At 53.3% G+C, this 24,522-nt stretch overlaps 1 protein-coding gene across 6 annotated transcripts in view; it reads left to right on the top strand.

Moving 5' to 3' along the window:
* LOC129130625 (natural resistance-associated macrophage protein 2-like) overlaps positions 1-24,522 on the top strand; it is a 54,739-nt gene that overhangs the window by 29,663 nt on the left and 554 nt on the right. For 3 of the 6 annotated variants that reach the window (XM_077192606.1, XM_077192607.1, XM_077192608.1), the window contains exons 8-16: positions 301-368; positions 710-865; positions 3,577-3,735; positions 6,640-6,726; positions 7,579-7,698; positions 8,881-9,030; positions 10,026-10,099; positions 11,211-11,364; positions 18,938-18,991. In XM_077192606.1, coding sequence (XP_077048721.1) covers positions 301-368; positions 710-865; positions 3,577-3,735; positions 6,640-6,726; positions 7,579-7,698; positions 8,881-9,030; positions 10,026-10,099; positions 11,211-11,364; positions 18,938-18,991 — 1,022 coding nt within the window. Of the gene's footprint in view, positions 1-300; positions 369-709; positions 866-3,576; positions 3,736-6,639; positions 6,727-7,578; positions 7,699-8,880; positions 9,031-10,025; positions 10,100-11,210; positions 11,365-18,937; positions 23,308-24,522 lie in introns of those variants that run through there. The other 3 variants (XR_013185850.1, XR_013185852.1, XR_013185851.1) reach the window with 3 other exon arrangements.

Below are 24,522 nucleotides of genomic sequence, written 5' to 3'. Positions count from 1 at the left end.
ATGGGTTTGGGATCGGGATGGGTTTGGGCTTGGGATTGGGGTTGGGTTTGGGATTGAGATGGGATCGGGATGGAATTGGGATTAGGGTTGGATTGGGATTGGGATTGGGATTGGATTTGGGTTTGGGATTGGGATTGGGATTGGGATTGGGTTTGGGATTGAGATGGGATCGGGATGGAATTGGGATTAGTGTTGGATTGGGTGATTTGGATTGGGATTGGGATTGGATTTGGGTTTGGGTTTGGGATTGGGATTGGGCTCTTCTCACCTTGCTGACAAAGGGGCTTCTCCTCCTTGCAGGCCTGAGGAAGCTCGAGGCGTTTTTTGGGCTGCTCATCACCATCATGGCCCTGACCTTTGGATATGAGGTACCCCCTCTCTGGAGCACCCCAAAACTGCCTGTTTCTGTTTTCCTGACCCCAAAACTCCCTGTTTCTGTTTTCCTGACCCCAAAACTCCCTTTTTCCCTGTCCCTGACCCCAAAACTCCCTGTTTCCCTGACCCCTAAACTCCTCATTTCCCTGTCCCTGACCCCAAAACTCCCTGTTTCTGTTTCCCTGACCCCAAAACTCCCCATTTCCCAATTCCTAACCCCAAAACTCCCTTTTTCCCTGTCCCTGACCCCAAAACTCCCTGTTTCCCCATTCCTAACCCCAAAACTCCCCGTTTCCCCATTGCTAACCCCAAAACTCCCATTTCCCTGTCCCAGTACATCACGGTGAAGCCCAACCAGGAGAAGCTGCTGCAGGGTTTGTTCATCCCCTACTGCCAGGACTGTGGCACCCCACAGCTGGAGCAGGCCGTGGGCATCGTGGGCGCCGTCATCATGCCCCACAACATGTACCTGCACTCTGCCCTGGTCAAGGTGAGCGTGCCAGGGCCACCTGGGGGCAGGAGGCACCCCCAGAGGGGTCTGGGGACACCTGGGACTTGTGGGGTGTTGGCTCGGTGTGAAAAGCCAGGTGTGGGCTGAGGAAGGCAGGAGCCTGTCCTGAAATTCAAAATGGGAACCCCCTCCCTCTGAATTGCTGTAAATCTGAAATTAATGGGAGCAGGAATAACAGTTTGTCTTGGTTTGGAAAGCCAGGTGTGTGCTGAGGAAGGCAGGAACCTCCCCTGAAATTCAAAATGGGAACCCCCTCCCTCCAAATGATTATAAACCTGAAATTAAGGGGGTCTCAGGCAAAGATATGGGAGCAGGAATAAGAGTTTGTCTTGGTTTGGAAAGAGAGGTGTGTGCTGAGGAAGGCAGGAACCTTCCCTGAAATGGAAAATGGGAACCCTCTCCCTCTGAATTGTTGTAAATCTGAAATTAATGGGAGTAGGAATAAGAGTTTGTCTTGGTTTGGAAAATCAGATGTGTGCTACAGAAGGCAGGAACCTTCCCTGAAATGGAAAATGGGAACCCCCTCCCTCTGAATTGTTGTAAATCTGAAATAAAGGAGGTCTCAGGCAAAGATATGGGAGCAGGAATAAGAGTTTGTCTTGGTTTGGAAAGAGAGGTGTGTGCTAAAGAAAGCAGGAGCCTCCCCTGAAATTCAAAATGGGAACCCCCTCTCTCCAAATTATCATAAATCTGAATTGAAGGGGGTCTCAGGCAAAGATATGGGAGCAGGAATAAGAGTTTGTCTTGGTTTGGAAAGCCAGGTGTGTGCTGAGGAAGGCAGGAGCCTGTCCTGAAATGGAAAATGGAAACCCCCTCCCTCTGAATTATTATAAATCTGAAATTAAGGGGGTCTCAGGCAAAGATATGGGAGCAGGAATAAGAGTTTGTCTTGGTTTGGAAAATCAGGTGTGTGCTGAGGAAGGCAGGAGCCTGTCCTGAAATGGAAAATGGGAACCCTCTCCCTCCGAATTATTATAAATGTGAAATTATGGGGCTCCCAGGTAAAAATATGGGAGCAGGAATAAGAGTTTGTCTTGGTTTGGAAAGAGAGGTGTGTGCTAAAGAAAGCAGGAGCCTCCCATGAAATTCAAAATGGGAACCCCCTCTCTCCAAATTATCATAAATCTGAATTGAAGGGGGTCTCAGGCAAAGATATGGGAGCAGGAATAAGAGTTTGTCTTGGTTTGGAAAGAGAGGTGTGTGCTAAGGAAGGCAGGAGCCTCCCATGAAATTGAAAATGAAACCCCCTCCCTCCAAATTATTATAAATCTGAAATTAAGGAGATCTCAGGCAAAAATATGGGAGCAGGAATAAGAGTTTGTCTTGGTTTGGAAAGCCAGGTGTGTGCTGAGGAAGGCAGGAGTCTGTCCTGAAATGGAGAATGGGAACCCCCTCCTTCCAAATTATTATAAATCTGAAATTATGGGGCTCTCAGGTAAAAATATAGAGGAGGAATAACAGTTTGTCTTGGTTTGGAAAATCAGATGTGTGCTGAGGAAGGCAGGAACCTTCCCTGAAATGGAAAATGGGAACCCCCTCCCTCTGAATTGCTGTAAATCTGAAATTAATGGGAGCAGGAATAAGAGTTTGTCTTGGTTTGGAAAATCAGGTGTGTGCTAAAGAAGGCAGGAACCTCCCATGAAATGGAAAATGGGAACCCCCTCCCTCTGAATTGTTGTAAATCTGAAATTAAGGAGATTTCAGGCAAAAATTTGGGAGCAGGAATTACAGTTTGTCTTGGTTTGGAAAGAGAGGTGTGAGCTAAGGAAGGCAGGAACCTTCCCTGAAATGGAAAATGGGAACCCCCTCCCTCCAAATTATTATAAATGTGAAATTAAGGGGGTCTCAGGCAAAGATATGGGAGCAGGAATAAGAGTTTGTCTTGGTTTGGAAAGAGAGGTGTGTGCTAAGGAAAGCAGGAGCCTCCCCTGAAATTCAAAATGGGAACCCCCTCTCTCCAAATTATCATAAATCTGAATTGAAGGGGGTCTCAGGCAAAGATATGGGAGCAGGAATAAGAGTTTGTCTTGGTTTGGAAAGCCAGGTGTGTGCTGAGGAAGGCAGGAGCCTGTCCTGAAATGGAAAATGGAAACCCCCTCCCTCTGAATTATTATAAATCTGAAATTAAGGGGGTCTCAGGCAAAGATATGGGAGCAGGAATAAGAGTTTGTCTTGGTTTGGAAAATCAGGTGTGTGCTGAGGAAGGCAGGAGCCTCCCATGAAATGGAAAATGGAAACCCAAACCCCCTCCCTCTGAATTGTTATCAGTTTGAAATTAAGGGGCTCTCAGTGTGGTGGTGTTTGCAGGGGTCCCAGGATGAGGGAAGAGATGAGAATCTTGACTCCATGGTTCAGAAGGCTGATTTATTATTTTATGATATATGTGATATGAAAAGAAAATGATCTATTAAAACTACACTAAAAGAATGGAAGAAAGGATTTCATCAGAAGGCTTGCAAGGAGTAGAAAAGAATGATAATAAAATCCTGTGACTGACCAGAGAGTCCAAAACAGCCAGGCTGTGATTGACCATTAATTAAAAACAACCACATGAGACCAATCCCAGATGCCCTGGTGCATCCCACAGCCACAGATAATTATTGTTTAAATTTCATTTCTGAGGCTTCTCAGCTTCTCAGGAGGAAAATCCTGGCCAAATGATTTTTCCTAAAACGTGTGTGTGCCCCCAGTCCCGGCAGGTGAACCGTGCAGACAAGAGGGAGGTCAGAGAGGCCAACAAGTATTTCTTCATCGAGTCCTGCATCGCGCTCTTCGTCTCCTTCATCATCAACATCTTTGTGGTGACCGTCTTCGCAGAGGCCTTCTTCAACAAGAGCAACGCCGACGTGGTGGGTGGCACTGGGAGGCACTGGGAGGGACTGGGATGGACTGGGATAGACCATTGGGATGGACCATTGGGATGGACTGGGAGGGACTGGGAGGGACTGGGATGGACTGGGACGGACCATTGGGATGGACTGGGATGGACTGGGATGGACCATTGGGATGGACTGGGAGGCACTGGGAGGGACTGGGACGGACTGGGATGGACCATTGGGATGGACGGGATGGACTGGGATGGACCATTGGGATGGACCATTGGGATGGACTGGGAGGGACTGGGATGGACTGGGACAGACCATTGGGATGGACTGGGAGGGACTGGGATGGACTGGGACAGACCATTGGGATGGACTGGGATGGACTGGGACGGACCATTGGGATGGACTGGGGCGGTCTGAGATGGACTGGGACGGACCATTGGGATGGACTGGAATGAACTGGGATGGACTGGGATGGACCATTGGGGTGGACTGGGAGGGACTCGGATGGACTGGGATGGACCATTGGGATGGACTGGGATGCACTGGGAGGGACTGGGATGGACCATTGGGATGGACTGGGATGAACTGGGATGGACTGGGGCGGTCTGAGATGGACTGGGACAGACCATTGGGATGGACTGGGATGGACTGGGATGGATTGAGATGGACTGGGATAGACTGGCATGGACTGGAATCCACTGGGATGGACTGGCATGGATTGGCACGGACTGGGATGGACTGGGACAGTCTGAGATGGACTGGGATGGACCATTGGGATGGACTGGGATGGACTGGGATGGATTGAGATGGACTGGGATAGACTGGCATGGACTGGAATCCACTGGGATGGACTGGCAGGGACTGGGATGGACTGGCAGGACTGGGACGGACTGGCATGGATTGGCACAGACTGGGATGGACTGGGACAGTCTGAGATGGACTGGGACAGACCATTGGGATGGACTGGGATGGACTGGAATGGACGATTGGGATGGACTGGCATGGACTGGGATGGACGGCATGGATTGGCATGGACTGGAATCCACTGGGATGGACTGGGACAGTCTGAGATGGACTGGGATGGATGATTGGGATGGACTGGGATGAACTGGCATGGACTGGGAAGGACTGGCAGGGACTGGAATGGACTGGGACGGACTTGCATGAATTGGCATGGACTGGCATGAACTGGGATGGACTGGCATGAACTGGGACAGGCTGGCATGGACTGGGAAGGACTGGGATGGACTGGCACGGACTGGAATGGACTGGCAGGGACTGGGAGCTGCAGTGGGATGGACTGGGATGCACTGGGAGCTGCAGTGGGATGCACTGGGATGCACTGGGAGCTGCAGTGGGATGGACTGGGATGGACTGGGATGCACTAGGAGCTGCAATGGGATGGACTGGGATGCACTGGGATGCACTGGGAGCTGCAGTGGGATGCACTGGGATGCACTGGGAGGCACTGGGATGGACTGGGAGCTGCAGTGGGATGGACTGGGAGCTGCAGTGGGATGCACTGGGAGGCACTGGGAGCTGCAGTGGGATGGACTGGAATGCACTGGGATGCACTGGGAGCTGCAGTGGGATGGACTGGAAGCTGCACTGGGATGCACTGGGAGCTGCAGTGGGATGCACTGGGATGGACTGGGAGCTGCACTGGGAGGCACTGGGATGCACTGGGAGCTGCAGTGGAATGCACTGGGATGGACTGGGAGCTGCACTGGGATGGACTGGGAGCTGCAGTGGGATGCACTGGGAGCTGCACTGGGAGGCACTGGGATGCACTGGGAGCTGCAGTGGGATGGACTGGAATGGACTGGGATGCACTGGGAGCTGCAGTGGGATGCACTGGGATGCACTGGGATGGACTGGGAGCTGCACTGGGAGGCACTGGGATGCACTGGGAGCTGCAGTGGAATGGACTGGGATGCACTGGGAGCTGCAGTGGGATGCACTGGGATGCACTGGGAGCTGCACTGGGATGCACTGGGATGCACTGGGAGCTGCACTGGGATGCACTGGGAGCTGCAGTGGAATGCACTGGGATGCACTGGGAGCTGCAGTGGGATGCACTGGGATGGACTGGGAGCTGCACTGGGATGCACTGGGATGCACTGGGAGCTGCACTGGGAGCTGCACTGGGATGCACTGGGAGCTGCACTGGGATGCACTGGGATGCACTGGGAGCTGCAGTGGGATGCACTGGGATGCACTGGGATGCACTGGGAGCTGCACTGGGATGCACTGGGATGCACTGGGATGCACTGGGAGCTGCAGCAGCGTGGAGGGCTGAGGGCAGTGCCCGTCCCACTGTGCTGGGCACTGCTGAGGTCAAACCCCAATCCTGGGTGGGTTTGGGGCCCCTGGGGCTGGAGCGTGGCCAGAGCTGGGAGTGGGGTGGGGAAGGGTTGGGGCAGCACGAGAGGCTGAGGGGGCTCAGAGGGGTCTTTCACTCCCCACACCTGCCCAACAGGAGGGGACACAGCCAGGTGGGGTCAGGCTCTGCTCCCCAGTGACAGGAGGAGACAAAAAGTCTCCCAGGGCAGGTTGAGGCTGGATTTTAGCAAAATTCCTTCATGGAAAAGCTGCTCAGGCCGAGGGTGGAGTTCCCAAAACTCCCTGACATGAGGGGGAAAAGCCAGGTGGGGTCAGGCTCTGCTCCCCAGTGACAGGAGGAGACAAAAACACATCCAAGGCAGCTTGAGGTTGGATTTTAGGGACAATTCCTTCATGGAAAAGCTGCTGAGGCCAAGGGTGGATCCCCATTCCTTGCGGGGGTTAACAACTGTGTGGAGGTGGCACTTGGGGACATGGTCAGTGGTGGCCTTGGCCGTGCTGAGATCACCCAGAGGTCCCAGGGGGTTTTCCAAGGGTTTTCCACGCCAGCCCTGTCCCTCATTCCCCCCTCGTGTGCCCCTGCAGAGCCAGGTCTGTGCCAACTCCAGCAGCCCCCACTCCTCGATCTTCCCCAACAACAGCGACGCCCTGGAGGTGGACATCTACAAGGGGGTGAGTGTCCCTGTGGGGACAGCTTGGGGACAGCTTGGGGACAGCCCTGGGACCCTGGCTGGTGTCCTGGGGACAGCTTGGGGACAGCCCCGGGACCCTGGCTGGTGTCCCTGTAGGGACAGCCCTGGGACCCTGGCTGGTGTCCCCATGGGGTGACAGCTTGGGGACAGCCCCAGGACCCTGGCTGGTGTCCCCATGGGGTGACAGCCATGTCCAGGACAGTCCAGTGACCCTGTCTGGTGTCCCCAGGGTGTCCCAGTGACCCTCTTTGGTGTCCCCAGAGGGCACAGCACAAGTGACCCTGTCTGGTGTCCCCAGTGACCCTGTCTGGTGTCCCCTGGTGTCCCAGTGACCCTGTCTGGTGTCCCAGTGACCTTGTCTGGCATCCCCAGGGTGTCCCAGTGACCCTGTCTGGTGTCCCCAGGGTGGGGACAGGCCAGTGACCCTGTCTGGTGTTCCCAGAGGGCACAAGTGAACCTGTCTGGTGTCCCCTGGTGTCCCCAGTGCCCCTGTCTGGTGTCCCCAGGGTGTCCCCAGTGTCCCTCTCTGGTGTCCCCAGGGTGTCCCAGTGCCCCTGTCTGGTGTCCCCAGTGCCCCTGTCTGGTGTCCCCAGGGTGTCCCCAGTGCCCCTCTCTGGTGTCCTCTGGTGTCCCAGTGCCCCTGTCTGGTGTCCCCTGCGGCTCCTGGGCAAACTGGGAGCACTGGGACCGGCACCATCAATGGATCCCCAGGAGCAGGGTGGGGCTGAGGAGCCCCCAGGGTTCCCCCAGTTTTACTCCAGTTTTACTCCAGTTTTACTCCTGGGTGTATCTGCCCCCCCCCGGGGCTGACGGAGCTGCTCCTCCCCCGCAGGGCGTGGTCCTGGGCTGCTACTTCGGCCCCGCCGCGCTCTACATCTGGGCCATCGGCATCCTGGCGGCCGGGCAGAGCTCCACCATGACGGGCACCTACTCGGGCCAGTTCGTCATGGAGGTAACGCGCGCCTGCTCGCTCCTTATGCGCTCCTTGCTCGCTCCTTACTCACTCCTTACGCGCTCCTTGCTCGCTCCTTGCTCGCTCCTTACGCGCTCCTTACTTGCTCCTCATGCGCTCCTCACGTGCTCCTCACTTGCTCCTCACTCACTCCTACTCGCTCCTCACACGCTCCTACTCGCTCCTTACTCACTCCTACACACTCCTTACTCGCTCCTCACGCGCTCCTACTCACTCCTCACGCACTCCTTATGTGCTCCTGACGCGCTCTTACTCGCTCCTGGCTCACTCCTCACGCGCTCCTGCTTGCTCCTTGCTCGCTCCTCACACGCTCCTCACGCGCTCCTTACTCGCTCCTCACGCACTCCTACTTGCTCCTCACTTGCTCCTACTCACTCCTTACTCACTCCTCGCTTACTCCTTACTTGCTCCTCACTTGCTCCTACTCACTCCTTGCTCACTCCTCCTCGCTCCTCACGCGCTCCTCCTCACTCCTTGCTTGCTCTTCATTCGCTCCTCACTCGCTCCTTACTCACTCCTTACTCTGGGTTCTGTACTCCCTGCTCCCTGGCATCCTTATTCCGTACTCCTCACTCACTCCTCACTCGCTCCTCACTTACTCCTTACTCTGAGTTCTGTACTCCTCACTCCCTGTCATCCTTATTCCATACTCCATACTCCTCCCTCCTTACTCCCTTCCTACTCTGGGTTCTGTACTCCCTGCTCCCTGGCGCCCTCTATTCCTTACTTCATGCTCCTCACTCCTTACTTGCTTCTTACTCACTCCTTACTCTGGGTTCTGTTCTCCTTGCTGCCTATTGTTCTTATTCCATACTCCATACTCCTCATTCCTTCCTCCCTCCTTACTCTGGGTTCTGTACCCCTTACTCCCTGTCATCCTTATTCCATACTCCTCACTCCTTCCTCTTTCCTTAGGAGGTAATGCAGCTCCTCCTCACTTTTTACTCCTTACTCCCTCCTTACTCTGGGTTCTGTTCTCCTTGCTCCCTATTGTTCTTATTCCGTACTCCATGCTCCTCATTCCTTACTCACTCCTTAGGAGATAACGCAGCTCCTCCTCACTCCTTAGTCCCTCCTTACTCTGGGTTCTGTACTGTCCCTGCACTGGTCCTGCACTACTCACACCTTACTCACTCCTTACTCCCTGGTTACTCCCCGCAGGGGTTCCTGAACCTGCGCTGGTCGCGCTTTGCGCGGGTGCTGCTCACGCGCTCCATCGCCATCACCCCCACGCTGTTTGTGGCCATCTTCCAGGACGTGGAGCACCTGACGGGCATGAACGACTTCCTCAACGTCCTCATGAGCCTCCAGGTGAGCAAAGTTGGGGTTCATGAACCTCATGAGCCTCCAGGTGAGCAGGGTTGGGGTTCCTCAACATCCTCATGAGCCTCAGGTGAGCAAAGTTGGGGTTCCTCAATGTCCTCATGAGCCTCAGGTGAGCAAAGTTGGGATTCCTTAACGTCCTCATGAGCCTCCAGGTGAGCAAAGTTGGGGTTCATGAACCTCATGAGCCTCCAGGTGAGCAGGTTTAGGGGCTCCAGGTGAGCGGGGTTGGGGTTCTTGAGCCTCAGGAGGCCCCAGGTGAGCAGGGTCAGGGTTCCTGAATGTCCTCATGAGCCTCCAGCTGAGCAAAGTTGGGGTTCAGGGGCTCCAGGTGAGCGGAGTCGGGGTTCATGAACCTCATGAGCCTCCAGGTGAGCAAAGTTGGGGTTCCTCAACGTCCTCATGAGCCTCCAGGTGAGCAGGGATGGTTGGGGTTCAGGAGCTCCAGGTGAGCGGGGTCAGGGTTCCTGAATGTCCTCATGAGCCTCCAGGTGAGCAGGGTCAGGGTTCAGGGGCTCCAGGTGAGCAGAATTGGGGTTCCTGAGCCTCAGGAGGCCCCAGGTGAGCAGGGTCAGGGTTCAGAGCCTCCAGGTGAATGTGGTCAGGGGTTCCTGAGCCTCAGGAGCCTCCAGGTGAACAAAGTCAGGGTTCCTCAATGTCCTCAGGAGCCTCCAGGTGAGCAGGGACGGGGTTCAGGGGCTCCAGGTGAGCAGGGTTGGGGTTCAGAAGCCTCAGGAACCTGCAGGTGAGTGGGGTCAGGTTTCAGGAGCCTCCAGGTGAGCAGGGCCCATGGCTGGGCTGGGCTGGGCTGGGCTGGGCTGGGCTGGGCTGGGCTGGGGTGGGTTGGGGTGGGTGTTGGGGTGCTGGGGTGGGTGTTGGGGTGAGTTGGGGGGGGTGTTGGGGTCTCTCCCCCCAGCCCCAGCCCCAGGTGGGTCAGGTCCATCCCCTCCATCCCCTGTCCCCTCTCTGCTCCCGCCCTGCAGCTCCCGTTCGCGCTGATCCCGGTGCTCACCTTCACCAGCCTGCCCAGCGTCATGCACGACTTCGCCAACGGCCTGTGAGTACCTGAGGGGCACCTGGGCATGCCTGGGCACACCTGGGCACACCTGGGCATTCCTGTCCCTCACCTGGGCACGCCTGGGCACACCTGGCCATGCCTGGGCACACCTGGCCATGCCTGGGCATTCTTGTTCTTCACCTGGGCACACCTGGGCATACCTGGGCATTCCTGTCCCTCACCTGGGCACACCTGGGCACACCTGGCCATGCCTGGGCACACCTGGCCATGCCTGGGCATTCTTGTTCTTCACCTGGGCACACCTGGGCATTCCTGTCCCTCACCTGGACACACCTGGGCATTCTTGTTCTTCACCTGGGCACACCTGGGCATACCTGGGCATTCCTGTCCCTCACCTGGGCACATCTGGGCATGCCTGAACACACCTGGGCATTCTTGTCCCTCACCTGGGCACGCCTGGGCATTCCTGTCCCTCACCTGGGCACACCAGGGCACACCTGCTCCCACACCTGGGCACGCCTGAGCACACCTTGGCATGCCTGCCCCTTCACCTGGGCACACCTGGGCATGCCTGGGTACACCTGGGCATTCCTGTCCCTCACCTGGGCACGCCTGGGCACACCTGCTCCCACACCTGGGCATGCCTGAGCATACCTGGGCATGCCTGCCCCTTCACCTGGGCACACCTGAGCATGCCTGGGTACACCTGGGCATTCTTGTCCCTCACCTGGGCACACTTGGGCTTTCCTGTCCCTCACCTGGGCACACCTGGGCATGCCTGGGCATTCCTGTTTCTCACCTGGGCATGCCTGGGCACACCTGGGCATGCCTGGGCATTCCTGTTTCTCACCTGGGCACGCCTGGGCACACCCGGGCATGCCTGCCTCTCACCTTGGCATGCCTGGGCACACCTGGGCATGCCTTCCCCTCACCTGGGCACACCTTCTCCTCACCTGAGCACACCTGGCTTCACCTGGGCACGCATGGGCACGCCTGCCCCCTCACTGGAGCAGGCCTGGGCACACCTTCCCCTCATCTGGGCATGCTGGGGCACCCCTGGGCACCCCTGCCCTCACCTGGGCACCCCTGCCCTCACCTGGGCACCCCTGCCCTCACCTGCAGCCCCTGAGCCCGGTGTCCCCCTGGGCAGGTTCTGGCGTGTGGCCGGGGGGCTCCTGATCCTGCTCATCTGCAGCATCAACATGTACTTCGTGGTGGCCTACGTGATGGCGCTGCACAGCCTGGCGCTCTACATCGGCGCCGCCCTGCTCAGCGTCCTCTACCTGGCCTTCGTGGCCTACCTGGTGAGTCACCCCTGGGCACCCCTGGGCACCTCCTGGGCACCTCTGGGCACCACCTGGCACCACCTGGGCACCTCCTGGGCATGCCCTGGCCACCACCTGGGCACCACCTGGGAACTACCTGGGCACCCCTTGGGCACCTCCTGGGAACCACCTGGGAACCATCTGGGAACTACCTGGGCACCGCCTGGCGCCACCTGGGCACCCCCTGGGCACCTCCTGGGAACCATCTGGGCACCTCTGGGCACCACCTGGGAACCCCTGGGCACTGCCTGGGCACCACCTGGGCACCCCCTGGGCACCACCTGGGCACCTCCGGGGCATGCCCCAGGCACCTCTGGGCACCCCTGGGCATGCCCTGGGCACCCCTAGGCACCTCCTGGGCACCTCTGGGCACCCCTGGGCATGGCCCGGTCACCACTGGGCACCACCTGAGCACCACCTGGGCACCACCTGGGCACCCCTGGGAACCACTGGGCACCACCTGGGAACCCCTGGGTACTGCCTGGGCACCTCCTGGGCACCCCTGGGAGCCACCTGGGCACCACCTGGGCACTGCCTGAGCATCTCCTGGGAACCACCTGGGCACCCCTTGGCACTACCTGGGAACCGCCTGGGCATGCCCTGGGCACCCCTGGGCACCACCTGGGCACCACCTGGGCACCACCTGGGCACCCCTGTTCACCTCCTGGGAACCACCTGGGAACTACCTGAGCACCTCCTGGGCACCTCCTGGGAACCACCAGGCACCCCCTGGGCACTGCCTGAGCACCACCTGGGCACCCCCTGGGCACCCCCTGGGCACCCCCTGGGCACCACCTGGGCACCACCTGGGAACTACCTGGGCACCACCTGGGCACCACCTGGGCACCACCCGGGCACCACCTGGGCACCCCTGGGAACCACCTGAGCACCCCCTGGGCGCCTCCTGGGCACCTCTGGGCACCCCTTGGCACCACCTGGGCACCTCCTGGGCACCCCTGGGAACCACCTGGGCAACACCTGGGAACCACCTGGGCACCCCTGGGCACCCCGTGAGCATGCCCTGGGCACCCCTGGGCACCACCTGGGCACAACCTGGGCACCCCCTGGCAGAATAAGGGTGCTCCCTGTCGTCCTTATTCCGTACTCCACACTGCTAACTCCTTACTCCCTCCTTGGGAGATTACACAGCTCTTCCTCACTCCTTACTCACTCCTTGGGAGATTACACAGCTCTTCCTCACTCCTTACTCACTCCTTGGGAGATTACACAGCTCTCCCTCGCTCCTTACTCACTCCTTACTTGGTTCTGTGCTCCTTTCTCCTTCCCTGGGCACCACCTGTGTGTGGGGGGGGTGTGGAGGTGGCCCCGGTGGTTTTGGGGTGTCCCCGGGCCCGGTGCCCCGGGTGCCCCAAACAGGAGGGGTTGATAAGCACGGCCTGGCCAGGCCCCTCCTGCAGTCTGAGCAAGCTCAGCTCTAGAGGGAGATCAGCTCATTAATGATTTCAGCTCATTAGTGACTATCAGCTCATTAGTGATTATCAGCTCGTTAGTGATTATCATCCCTTAGTGATTATCAGCTCATTAGAGATTATCAGCTCATTAGTGACTATCAGCTCATTAGAGATTATCAGCTCATTTGTGATTATCAGCTCATTCATTATTTCAGTCCTTTAGTGATTATCAGCTCATTAGTGATTTCAGCTCATTCCTAATTGCAGCTCATTCGTGATTTCACCTTTTAGTGATTTCAGCTCATTAGTGATTATCATCTCTTAGTGATCCTCAGCTCATTAGTTATTATCAGCTCATTAGTGATTATCACCTGATTTGTGATTATCAGCTCATTAGTGATTATCAGCTCATTTGTGATTATCAGCTCATTAGTGATTTCAGTTCATTAGCGATTTCAGCTCATTCCTAATTGCAGCTCATTCGTGATTTCACCTTTTAGTGACTTCAGCTCATTAGTGATTATCATCTCTTAGTGATCCTCAGCTCATTAGTTATTATCAGCTCATTTGTGATTTCAACTCATTAATGATTATCAGCTCATTAGTGATTTCACCTTTTAGTGATTTCAGCTCATTACTGATTATCAGCTCATTAGTCATTATCATCTCATTAATGATTTCAGCTCATTAGTGATTAAAATCTCATTAGTGATTTCCCCTTTTAGTGATTTCAGCTCTTTAGTGATTTCAGCTCATTAGTGATTATCAGCTCAATTAAGCACGGCCTTTCCAGGCCCCTCAGGCAGTCTGAGCAAGCTCAGCTATTAAGTGACATCAGCTCTTAGTGATTATCAGCTCATTAGTGATATCAGCTCATTAGTGATATTAGCTCATTAGTGATTTCAGCTCTTTAGTGATTCCACCTTTTAGTGATTTCAGCTCATTAGTGATTTCAGCTCATTGGTGAATATCAGCTCATTAGTGATTTCAGCTCATTAGTGATACCAGCTCATTAGTGATATTAGCTCATTAGTGATTTCAGCTCTTTAGTGATTCCACCTTTTAGTGATTTCAGCTCATTGGTGAATATCAGCTCATTAGTGATTATCATCTCATTAGTGATTATCATCTCATTAGTGATTATCAGCTCATTACTGATTTCAGCTCATTAGTGATTTCCCCTTTTAGTGATTATCATCTCTTAGTGATTTCAGCTCTTATTGATTATCAGCTCATTAGTGAATATCGGCTCATTAGTGATTATCAGCTCAATTAAACACAGCCTGTCCAGGCCCCTCAGGCACTCTGAGCAAGCTTAGCTCTAAAGTTCGATCAGTGATTATTATTAGTGATTATCAGCTCATGAGTGATTATCAGCTCATTAGTGATTTCAGCTCATGAGTGATTATCAGCTCATTAGTGATTTCAGCTCATTAGAAGGCACAAAATGGCCAACAATCTCTTGTTACAAGCTCTTTTAAGACTAAACTGTCCAATTAAGAGCTGATACCTAGATTATTTCCCCTTTTAACCCAAGAACTGATTCCCTTTTGGCACCTGGATTATTTCACCTTTTAACCCAAAAACTGATTCCCTTTTGAACCTGGATTATTTCCCTTTTAACCCAAGAACTGATCCCAAAGAGCCCCCAGTGCAGATTTTTCTGCCCAATTACAAAATCCCACCCAAACCCATGAAGAAGCAGCCCAGGATGCCACCCTGTGCCCTCCATCTTGCCCACTAAAAACCCCCAAACCTCAATTTCTCACCTACACCGCTCTCTAGAATTTATTTCACATTTTTATGGGTTCCAGTCTAGCTTGAAGTTTAGGAAACTCTCCATGAGTGAGGGTCAAAGTCAGGGCAGCCCAGAGCAGACAGAGGAATATTCCCAGTGGTTCCCTGGCTTCCACACTCAGCTGGGATCAGACTTTGGAGCAGCACAGGGCCCCTCTGGGGCTGTCTGGGTGCACAGAGGTGACCACGGGAATGCCCAGGATGGGTTGGGCTGGGAGGGGTTTTAAAAGCCCCAGGAGGGAATTGAAATTTTGTCCAACCCCTCTGGTGTGGGCAGGTGTTGGGATTTGTTGGGAATGTCCCAAGAAAGGCAGGAATGATGAATTTGACCCCATGTTCAGCAGGGTAATTCATTATTTTATAATATTATATTAAAAAATACTATAGTAACATCTATTGTATTTGTTGGGAATGTCCCAAGAAAGGCAGGAATTATGAATTTGACCCCATGTTCAGCAGGGTAATTCATTATTTTATAATATTATATTAAAAAATACTATAAAATACCATACTATACTATACTATAGTAACATCTATTGTATTTGTTGGGAATGTCCCAAGAAAGGCAGGAATGATGAATTTGAGTCCATGTCCAGCAGGCTAATTCATTTTTTTATAATATTATATTAAAGAATACTATACTAACATATATATATAAATTGTATGTATATGGTATTATATACTATATATATAATATTATTACATATTATAAATTACATATTATAGATTGCATATTATATATTATATACTTTATATATTATATATTATATATTATATATTATAAACTTTATATTTTATATATTATTGTAATATTATATATATTATAGTATTTTTATATCTATATAAAACACAGAAAGGATACTTACAGGAGGCTAGAAAGATAATAATGAAAACTCCTGACTCTTTCCACACTGGCCCTGGTTGGCCAAAGAGTCAAAACAATTCACACCAGAATCCACTGAAACAATCCCCTGTGGGTAAACAACCTCCAAACTCATTCCACATGAGCAAAACACAGGGGAAGCAAATGAGATCAGAATTGTTTTCCTTTTCTCTGAGGCTCCTCAGAGAACAATCCTGGCTGAAGGGGTTTGATTTTCCAGAGGATGTGAATGGCACAGGCAGGGGCAGCTCCCAGCTGCCCAGGGGGTGCCAGCCCTGCCCAGCCTGGCACGGGCACTGCCAGGGCCTCCCCTCAGGCCGGAGCTCCTGCCCAAACTCCTCCTGCAGCTCCTGCAGCTCCTGCAGCTCCTGCAGCTCCTGCAGCTCCTGCAGCTCCAACAGCTCCTGCAGCTCCTGCAGCTCCTGCAGCTCCTGCAGCTCCTGCAGCTCCTGCAGCTCCAGTGCCCTGTGCTGGTGCCTGCTGGGGCCTCACCGGAGAGGGCAGGACCCCCTCACCTGCCCCGGCCTGGGCTGGCCCTTGGGGCTGTCCCTTGTCACCTGTGTGTGACCCTTGGGGCTGTCCCCCCAGTTCTGTCACCTCTGTGTGACACTTGGGACTGTCCTTTGTCACCTGTGTGTGACCCTTGGGACTGTCCTTTGTCACCCAGACCCTTGGGGCTGTCCCCTCACCACTCAGCTCCATGTCACTGTCACCTGTGTGTGACCTTTGGGGCTGTCCCTTGTCACCTGTGTGTGACCCTTGGGGCTGTCCTTTGTCACCTGTGTGTGACCCTTGGGGCTGTCCCTTATTACCTCTGTGTGACCCTTGGGGCTGTCCCCTCAGCTCTGTCACCTCCGTGTGATTCTCAGGACTGTCCCCTCCCTGCTCAGCTCTGTGTCACCTGTGTGTGACCCCTGGGATTGTCCCCTCAGCTCTGGTGTCACCTGTGTGCTTCCCTTGAGGCTGTTCTTTGTCACCTGCGTGTGACCCTTGGGACTGTCCTTTGTCACCCAGACCCTTGGGGCTGTCCCCTCACCACTCAGCTCCATGTCATTGTCACCTCTGTGTGACCCTTGGGACTGTCCTCTCATCTCCATGTCACCTGTGTCTGACCCTTGGGACTGTCCTTTGTCACCTGTGTGTGACCCTTGGGACTGTCCCCTCCCCACTCAGCTCCATGTCACTGTCACCTGTGTGTGACCCCTGAGATTGTCCCCTCAGCTCTGGTGTCACCTGTGTGTGACCCCTGGGACTGTCCCCTCAGCTCTGTCACCTCTGTGTCTGACCCTTGGGACTGTCCTTTGTCACTTCCGTGTGACCCCTGGGATTGTCCCCTCAGCTCTGTTGTCACTTCCGTGTGACCCCTGGGACTGTCCCCTCAGCTCTGGTGTCACCTGTGTGTGACCCTTGGGACTGTCCTCTCATCTCCATGACACCTGTGTGTGACCCTTGGTGCTGTCCCCTCAGCTCTGTCACCTCTGTGTGACTTTCAGGACTGTCCCCTCAGCTCTGTCACCTGTGTGTGACTTTCAGGACTGTCCCCTCAGTTCTGGTGTCACCTGTGTCTGACCCCTGGCACTGTCCCCTCCTCCTCCTCCTCCCCACCCTGCCCTGGGCACGGAGCCTTTGCCCTCAGCTCCTGGGGTGGCACCTCAGGGCTGCTCCCTCTAATGTAGACCCCTCCCTTTTGATTTTGGATTCTTATGGAATTCAGGGGTTCCCCCCATTTCTGAGGTGCCTGAGAGGTTCAGACTCCCCAGAACCCCTGATACCAGAGATTCCCCTCTAATGTACAACCCTGCCCTTTAAATTTTAATTCTTTCAGTATTTAGGGTTTCCCCCATTGTTTCTTTCATCTTTCAATGTCCAATTTTATTTATCAGCAAACCTAAAGTTTATTTGTAAAATCAAATCTCTTTTCCCATTCATCCATCAGTGGAATCCTCCCCCATTGTTTCTTTTATCTCCCAGTGCTGGTTTTATCTCCCAGCAGACCTGGAGCTGGTTTGGAAACACAAATCCCTCATTGCTCTCAGTGGGGTTTGCCTGGCAGAGCTGTGTTCAGAATTCCCTGTTCAGAATTTTCATGTCAGGAAAATTAATCCACAAACACCAGAGGTTTGTGTGCAGAAAGGAGCCAGAGGAGTCCTTTTGCTTTATTGCAATGAAGGCAGAGGCCATGGGGCATTCCCTGGGATCTCTCAGACTTTTGGAGGATGCAGCCTTCTTTTTATCCCAATTTCCCTCTCTTTTTCCCCATTTCTGAGGTGCTTGAGAGGTTCAGACTTCCCAGAACCCCTGATACCAAAGATTTCCCTCTAATGTATAACCCTCACTTTTCATTTTTAATTCCTATGGAATTTAGGGGTTTTTCTTCCCCATTGTTTCTTTCATCTTTCAATGTCTAATTTCATTTACCAGCAAGCCTAAAGTTTATTTGTAAAAGTTTATTTTATCTTTTCCCATTCATCAATCAGTGGAATCCTCCCCATTGTTTCTTTTATCTCCCAGTGCTGGTTTTATCCCCCAGCAGAGCCAGAGCTGGTTTGGAAACACAAATCCCTCATTGCTGTCAGTGCCCTCCCCTGCCTGTCCCCTTCTGTCCCCTGCTGTCCCTCACTGTCCCCTGCTGTCCCTCACTGTCCCCTCCTGTCCCCTCCTGTCCCCTCCTGTCCCTTCTGTCCCTCACTGTCCCCTCCTGTCCCTGCTGTCCCCTGATGTCCCTCCTCTCCCTGCTGTCCCTGCTGTCCCCTCCTGTCCCTCCTCTCCCCTCTTGTCCCTGCTGTCCCCTCCTGTCCCCTCCTGTCCCTGCTGTCCCTCCTGTCCCCTCCTGTCCCTCACTGTCCCCTCCTGTCCCTGCTGTCCCTTCCTGTCCCCTCCTGTCCCTCCTGTCACTTCCTGTCCCCTCCTGTCCCTGCTGTCCCCTCCTGTCCCCTCCTGTCCCTGCTGTCCCTCCTCTCCCTGCTGTCCTTTCTGTCCCCTCCTGTCCCTCACTGTCCCCTCCTGTCCCCTCCTGTCCCCTCCTGTCCCTCACTGTCCCCTCCTGTCCCTGCTGTCCCTCACTGTCCCTGCTGTCCCTGACTGTCCCTCACTGTCCCCTCCTGTCCCTCACTGTCCCCTCCTGTCCCTGCTGTCCCCTCCTGTCCCTCCTGTCCCTGCTGTCCCTGCCTCTCCCTCCTGTTTCTGCTGTCCCCTGCTGTCCCCTCCTGTCCCTTCCTGTCCCCTCCTCTCCCTGCTGTCCTTTCTGTCCCCTCCTGTCCCCTCCTGTCCCCACTGTCCCCTCCTGTCCCCTCCTATCCCTCCTGTCCCTGCTGTCCCCTCCTGTCCCCTCCTGTCCCTTCCTGTCCCCTCACTGTCCCTGCTGTCCCCTCCTGTCCCCTCCTGTCCGTGCTGTCCCTGCTGTCCCCTGCTGTCCCTGCTGTCCCCTCCTGTCCCTGACTGTCCCCTCCTGTCCCCGCAGAGCTGGCTGTGCCTGGTGGCCCTGGGCGCCTCCTTCCTGGCCTGTGGCAGCACGGTAAGCGTCACCCGGACCCTGCACCTGGAGCAGTCGCCCTCCCACCCCCCCAAGTAGCCAAAGGGGGGGGGCTGGACCCCCAGAGCCACCCTGGGGACACGGACAGAGCCGCTTGGGGACATTCGGGGCATCGGGGACACGGCCAGGAGGACACGGAGCACACGGAGCCCTCGGGGCAGTGCTGGCCCTGCTGGGGCCCCAAACCCGCCTGGGGGGACACACCTGGGGTGGGGGGACACACCTGGGGTGGGGGGACACAGGAGCAACCTGGGTCACACCTGTGAGGGGGACAGGAGCACTGTGACCCCCCTGGATTGGAGCCACACCTGGCAGGGGACACAGGAACAGCCTGGGTCACACCTGGGGTGGGGACACACCTGGGGAGGGGGACACAGGAGCAACCTGACCCCCCCTGGGTGACACAGGAGCAGCCTGGGTCACACCTGGGTGGGAGCCACACCTGGAGGTGACACAGGAGCAGCCTGAGCCCCCCTGGATGGGACACAGGAGCAGCCTGGGTCACACCTGGGGGGACAGGAGCAGCCTGGGTCACACCTGGGTGGGAGCCACACCTGGGGTGACACAGGAGCAGCCTGACCCCCCCATTCCCACTGAAACCCCAAATTCCTCATCCCAGAGCCTTTGCCCCCCCTGTAGCACAAACCCTGAACTCCAGGGGCGCTGCTCTGGCACTGGCCTGGACTAAATAAGCTCAAAAATCCCTGAATCCCCTTTGGGGTGGCTTTGGGGACGCTGCTGGCACCGGGCATGGGGTGGCACCAGGGCTGGGGCTGCCCCAGGCCAGACAGATCTGGTGCTTTCCACTGGAAACGCTTCCCACTGCCATGAGCATGGGAAAACTCAGCATTAATTATTTTATTAATTAATTCTGGTATCACCTCTGGCTTTTGAAACGCTTCCCATTGCCATGAGGATGGGAAAAACTGAAAACGAATTAATTAATTTAATAATTAATTATTTAATTAATTAATTCTGGTATCACTACTGACTTTTAAAACACTTCCCGTTGCCATGAGGATGGGGAAGCTGAGCATTAATTATTTTATTAATTAATTCTATTATCACTACTGGCTTTTGAAACACTTCCCATTGCCATGAGCATGGGAAAAACTAAAAACGAATTAATTAATTAAATAATTAATTATTTTATTAATTAATTCTGGTATCACTCCTGACTTTTGAAACACTTCCCATTCCCACGAGCATGGGAAAACTGAAAACGAATTAATTAATTAAATAATCAATTCTTTAATTAATTAATTCTGGTATCACTCCTGACTTTTGAAACACTTCCCATTCCCACGAGCATGGGAAAAACCGAAAACGAATTAATTAATTAAATAATCAATTCTTTAATTAATTAATTCTGGTATCACTCCTGACTTTTGAAACACTTCCCATTCCCACGAGCATGGGAAAAACCGAAAACGAATTAATTAATTAAATAATCAATTCTTTAATTAATTAATTCTGGTATCACTACTGGCATTTAAAACCCTTCCCATTGCCATGAGGATGGGGAAGCTGAGCATTAATTATTTTATTAATTAATTCTATTATCACTACTGGCTTTTAAAACACTTCCCATTGCCATGAGGATGGGAAAATTGAAAACTAATTAATTAATTAATTAATCAATTATTTTATTAATTAATTCTGGTATCACTCCTGACTTTTGAAACACTTCCCATTCCCACGAGCATGGGAAAAACCGAAAACTAATTAATTAATTAAATAATCAATTCTTTAATTAATTAATTCTGGTATCACTCCTGACTTTTGAAACACTTGCCATTGCCATGAGGATGGGAAAATTGAAAACTAATTAATTAATTTATTTATTTATTAATTAATTCTATTATCACTACTGGCTTTTGAAACACTTCCCATTCCCATGAGCATGGGAAAACTGAAAACAAATTATTTAATTAATTCTTTAATTAATAATTCTGGTACCACTACTGGCTTTTAAAACCCTTCCCATTGTCATGAGGATGGGGAAGCTGAGCATTAATTATTTTATTAATTAATTCTATTATCACTACTGGCTTTTGAAACCCCTCCCACTGCCGTGATCATGGGAAAACTGAGCATTAATTATTTAATGAATTAATTCTGGTATTATCACTACTGACTTTTTGTGGCCCCAGATGTGGGATTTTGGGGTCAGCAAATGGTTATTTATCATTTTATGACTTGATTCTCTGTGATCCATGGAAATGCTCTTGGAGCTCTCCAAAATAACTCCAGATCAGGCTGTGGAGGCTCCAAGGGCTTTTTCCAGGGCTTTCTTTGCTGCTCCCTCTTGTCCTGACCTGAATCCCCTCCTCTCATCCCCTTTTTATGGGTTTGGGAAGGAGCTTGGCCAGGAGTGTGCCCTGACTGGGGTGGGATGGGGGGACCAGGGCATCCCTTGGATCTCCCAGGGGTGTTTTGGGGTCCCATCCTCCCTCTTGGGCTGGATTTGGATCTCTGAATCATGGAAATGGGGTGGGGAAAGCTCAGATTTGGGTTCTTTAGGGGGAAATTCCTTTTTCAGTGCAGCTGGAGCTGCAGCAGAGGCAGAGCTCAGATCCCAAAGTGCTTCATGGGATGGGGCCCCAAAGCTCTCCTGGGGCCAAGCCAGGGGGCTCCAGCCTGGTTCCAATCCCACATAAACCCCAAGGGTTCCAATCCAAATAAACCCCGAGGGTTCCAATCCCAAATAAACCCAGGGGGTTCCAATCCAAATAAACCCAGAGGGTTCCAATCCCAAATAAACCCAGAGGGTTCCAATCCAAATAAACCCAGAGGGTTCCAATCCCAAATAAACCCAGAGGGTTCCAATCCCAAATAAACCCAGGGGGTTCCAATCCCACATAAACCCAGGGGGTTCCAATCCCAAATAAACCCAGAGGGTTCCAATCCCAAATAAACCCAGAGGGTTCCAATCCCACATAAACCCAGAGGGTTCCAATCCCAAATAAACCCAGGGGGTTCCAATCCCAATAAACCCAGAGGGTTCCAATCTCAAATAAAACCAGCCCTGGTTTATTTGGAATTCCTGGCTCCATTTCTGGTTTATTTGGGATTTCTGAGTCCATCCCTGGTTTATTTGGGATTTCTGAGTTCATTTCTGGTTTATTTGGGATTCCTGGCTCCATTTCTGGTTTATTTGGGACTCCTGAGTCCATCCCTGGTTTATTTGGGATTTCTGAGTCCATTTCTGGTTTATTTGGGATTCCTGAGTCCAGCCCTGGTTTATTTGGAATTCCTGGCTCCATTTCTGGTTTATTTGGGATTCCTGAGTCCATTTCTGGTTTATTTGGGATTCCTGGCTCCATCCCTGGTTTATCTGGGATAATAAAATGGATCCATCCCTCACTGCCCCCTGGCATTTCCCTGCTCTCCCACTTGCAGGCAGGGAATTCTCTGTGAAATAAAAATCCCTGCAGTGTCCAGCTCTGGGGAATGTTTGGGATCTGATTTGGGATCTGCTGGGGTTTTATCCATCCCCACCAGCTCTGGGGAAGGTTTGGGATCTGATTTGGGATCTGATTTGGGATCTGCTCAGGGGAATTCCCAGTGTCCTGTCCCAGCACTGGAGCAGGTCAGGGCTGCTCTGAGCTCCTGTGGGGTTTTCTGTGAAATAAAAATCCCTGCAGTGTCCAGCTCTGGGGAGTGTTTGGGATCTGCTTTAGGATCTGCTGGGGTTTCATCCATCCCCACCAGCTCTGGGGAGTGTTTGGGATCTGGTTTAGGATCTGGTTTGGGATCTGCTGGGGTTTCATCCATCCCCACCACTCTGGGGAAGGTTTGGGATCTGCTTTGGGATCTGCTGGGGTTTCATCCATCCCCACCAGCTCTGGGTCATTCCCTGGTGCTCAGGGGTGAAGGTGCCCACGCTCAGAGCCCAGCAGGAAAACTCCCCCTGAATGTGGGGCAGGATCAGATCCTCCCTCCCACCCTTTCCCAAACCTGCAGCCCCCCCCGACACAACAATTCCCATTTTTCCCCTTGTTATCCCAGGATTTAACCCTTGAATGAACCTTTGTGGGTTTTACTCCCATCCCCACTCCACAGCAGCCACGAGCTCTGGGATTTGTGGCCTGGGGGGACGAGGGGCTGGACCAGAGGTGGATTTGGGCTTTGGAATTCTGCTGTACCCCCCTGGATTGGGAATTGTGGCTTGGGAGGGCTCGGCTGAGCACTGACTATGAGTGCAGCCTCCCCTCTGCTCCCTGCTGCCCTCATTTGGGATTTTCCCCTTTGGTCCTGGTTGTACAAACCCCATTAAAACGTGGAGACTTTTCCAACTCGGCTTCCTGGGTCATTTTTTGGGGGCTGGTGCTGGGACAGAGCCCCTGTGGGGTCGTTCCCTTTTCCCCAACCTGGGAATGAAACTCGAGGTCGTTTTAGTTCTGACTTCAAATAAAAGTGGATTTTACTTCAAGGCCTTTGGGGGCAGTAATGGAAAGATGCCCACAAAACTCCACCCCCACAGGGGTGAGGACATTTTAATAGGGTTTAGGAAATGAAATAATTCACAAAAGCAGCAATTAGAGGAGAGGCAGTGATGGAATTCTCTCTCCTTTGGAATCCTCCCTTGGCTCTGCCCATGAAATCTCCAGGAGCTGCTCCTGGGCCTTGGAGCTCTGGGATTTTTGTGTTTCTGCCCAGGGAAAGGCCATGGAAAAACACTGGGAAAATGAGTTATTGATGCAACAGGGCCCATAACACAGAGCCACAAATGCACCTGCAAAAAATACAGGGAACACAGAAAAGAGGGAAAAAAAGGGAAAATTCAGAATGGATCAGGGTGAGCTGGGGCCCATCCCTGACCCCTGGAATTGGCTCAGGGCTCCCTCACACCCTTCCCATGGGAATTCCTTCTGTGGGATCCCGCCCTGCCCAGGCCAGACCCACCAAAAAACCCCAAATTCCCGATTTTTTTCCTGCTTTTGCCCCTTTTTTCCTGCTTTGCCCCCGCGGAGCCTCGCCTGTGGCTCAGTCCGGTTCAGCACCATCCCGAGGGCTTCCTTGTGCAGTTATTGCTAATTAAGGCTCAGCCACGCCCCGAAGTTAATTAAGCTCGCTCGGTTAATTGGGAATGCAGAGGGAGGCGCCGCTCGGAGCCCTGGGCGGGGCTGGACCGAGATCTGCCCCAATTAACAGCGGGATCCGCTCCCAATTAACGCCGTTCCTGCTAATTAATGACCCTGGGGCCGCCTCAGCTCCCGCCCGGGCCTGGTTAAGCTGGGCTTGGTTAAACTGGGCCCAACTGGGGCTTCCGTAAGCCGGGATCAGCTCTGGTTTCATTTAAAGCCTGCCCTGTTCAGGCTCATTAAATTGGGCTCAACGTCGGCTTCATTAAACCAGGCTTAATTCAGACTTTGTTAAACCGTCCTCAGTTGGAGCTTCATTAAACTCGTCTCAGCTTGGGCTTTGTTAAACCAGGCTCAGTTCGGGCCTCATTAAATCGTGGCTTTGTTAAACTGGACTCCATTCCTTCTTCCTTACCTGGGCTTCAC

This window comes from Agelaius phoeniceus, chromosome 35 (genome assembly GCF_051311805.1).
Source record: "Agelaius phoeniceus isolate bAgePho1 chromosome 35, bAgePho1.hap1, whole genome shotgun sequence".
Lineage (NCBI taxonomy): Eukaryota > Metazoa > Chordata > Aves > Passeriformes > Icteridae > Agelaius > Agelaius phoeniceus.
Note: the sequence above shows the minus strand (reverse complement) of the source record. Positions and strands in the feature narration are given on the sequence as shown.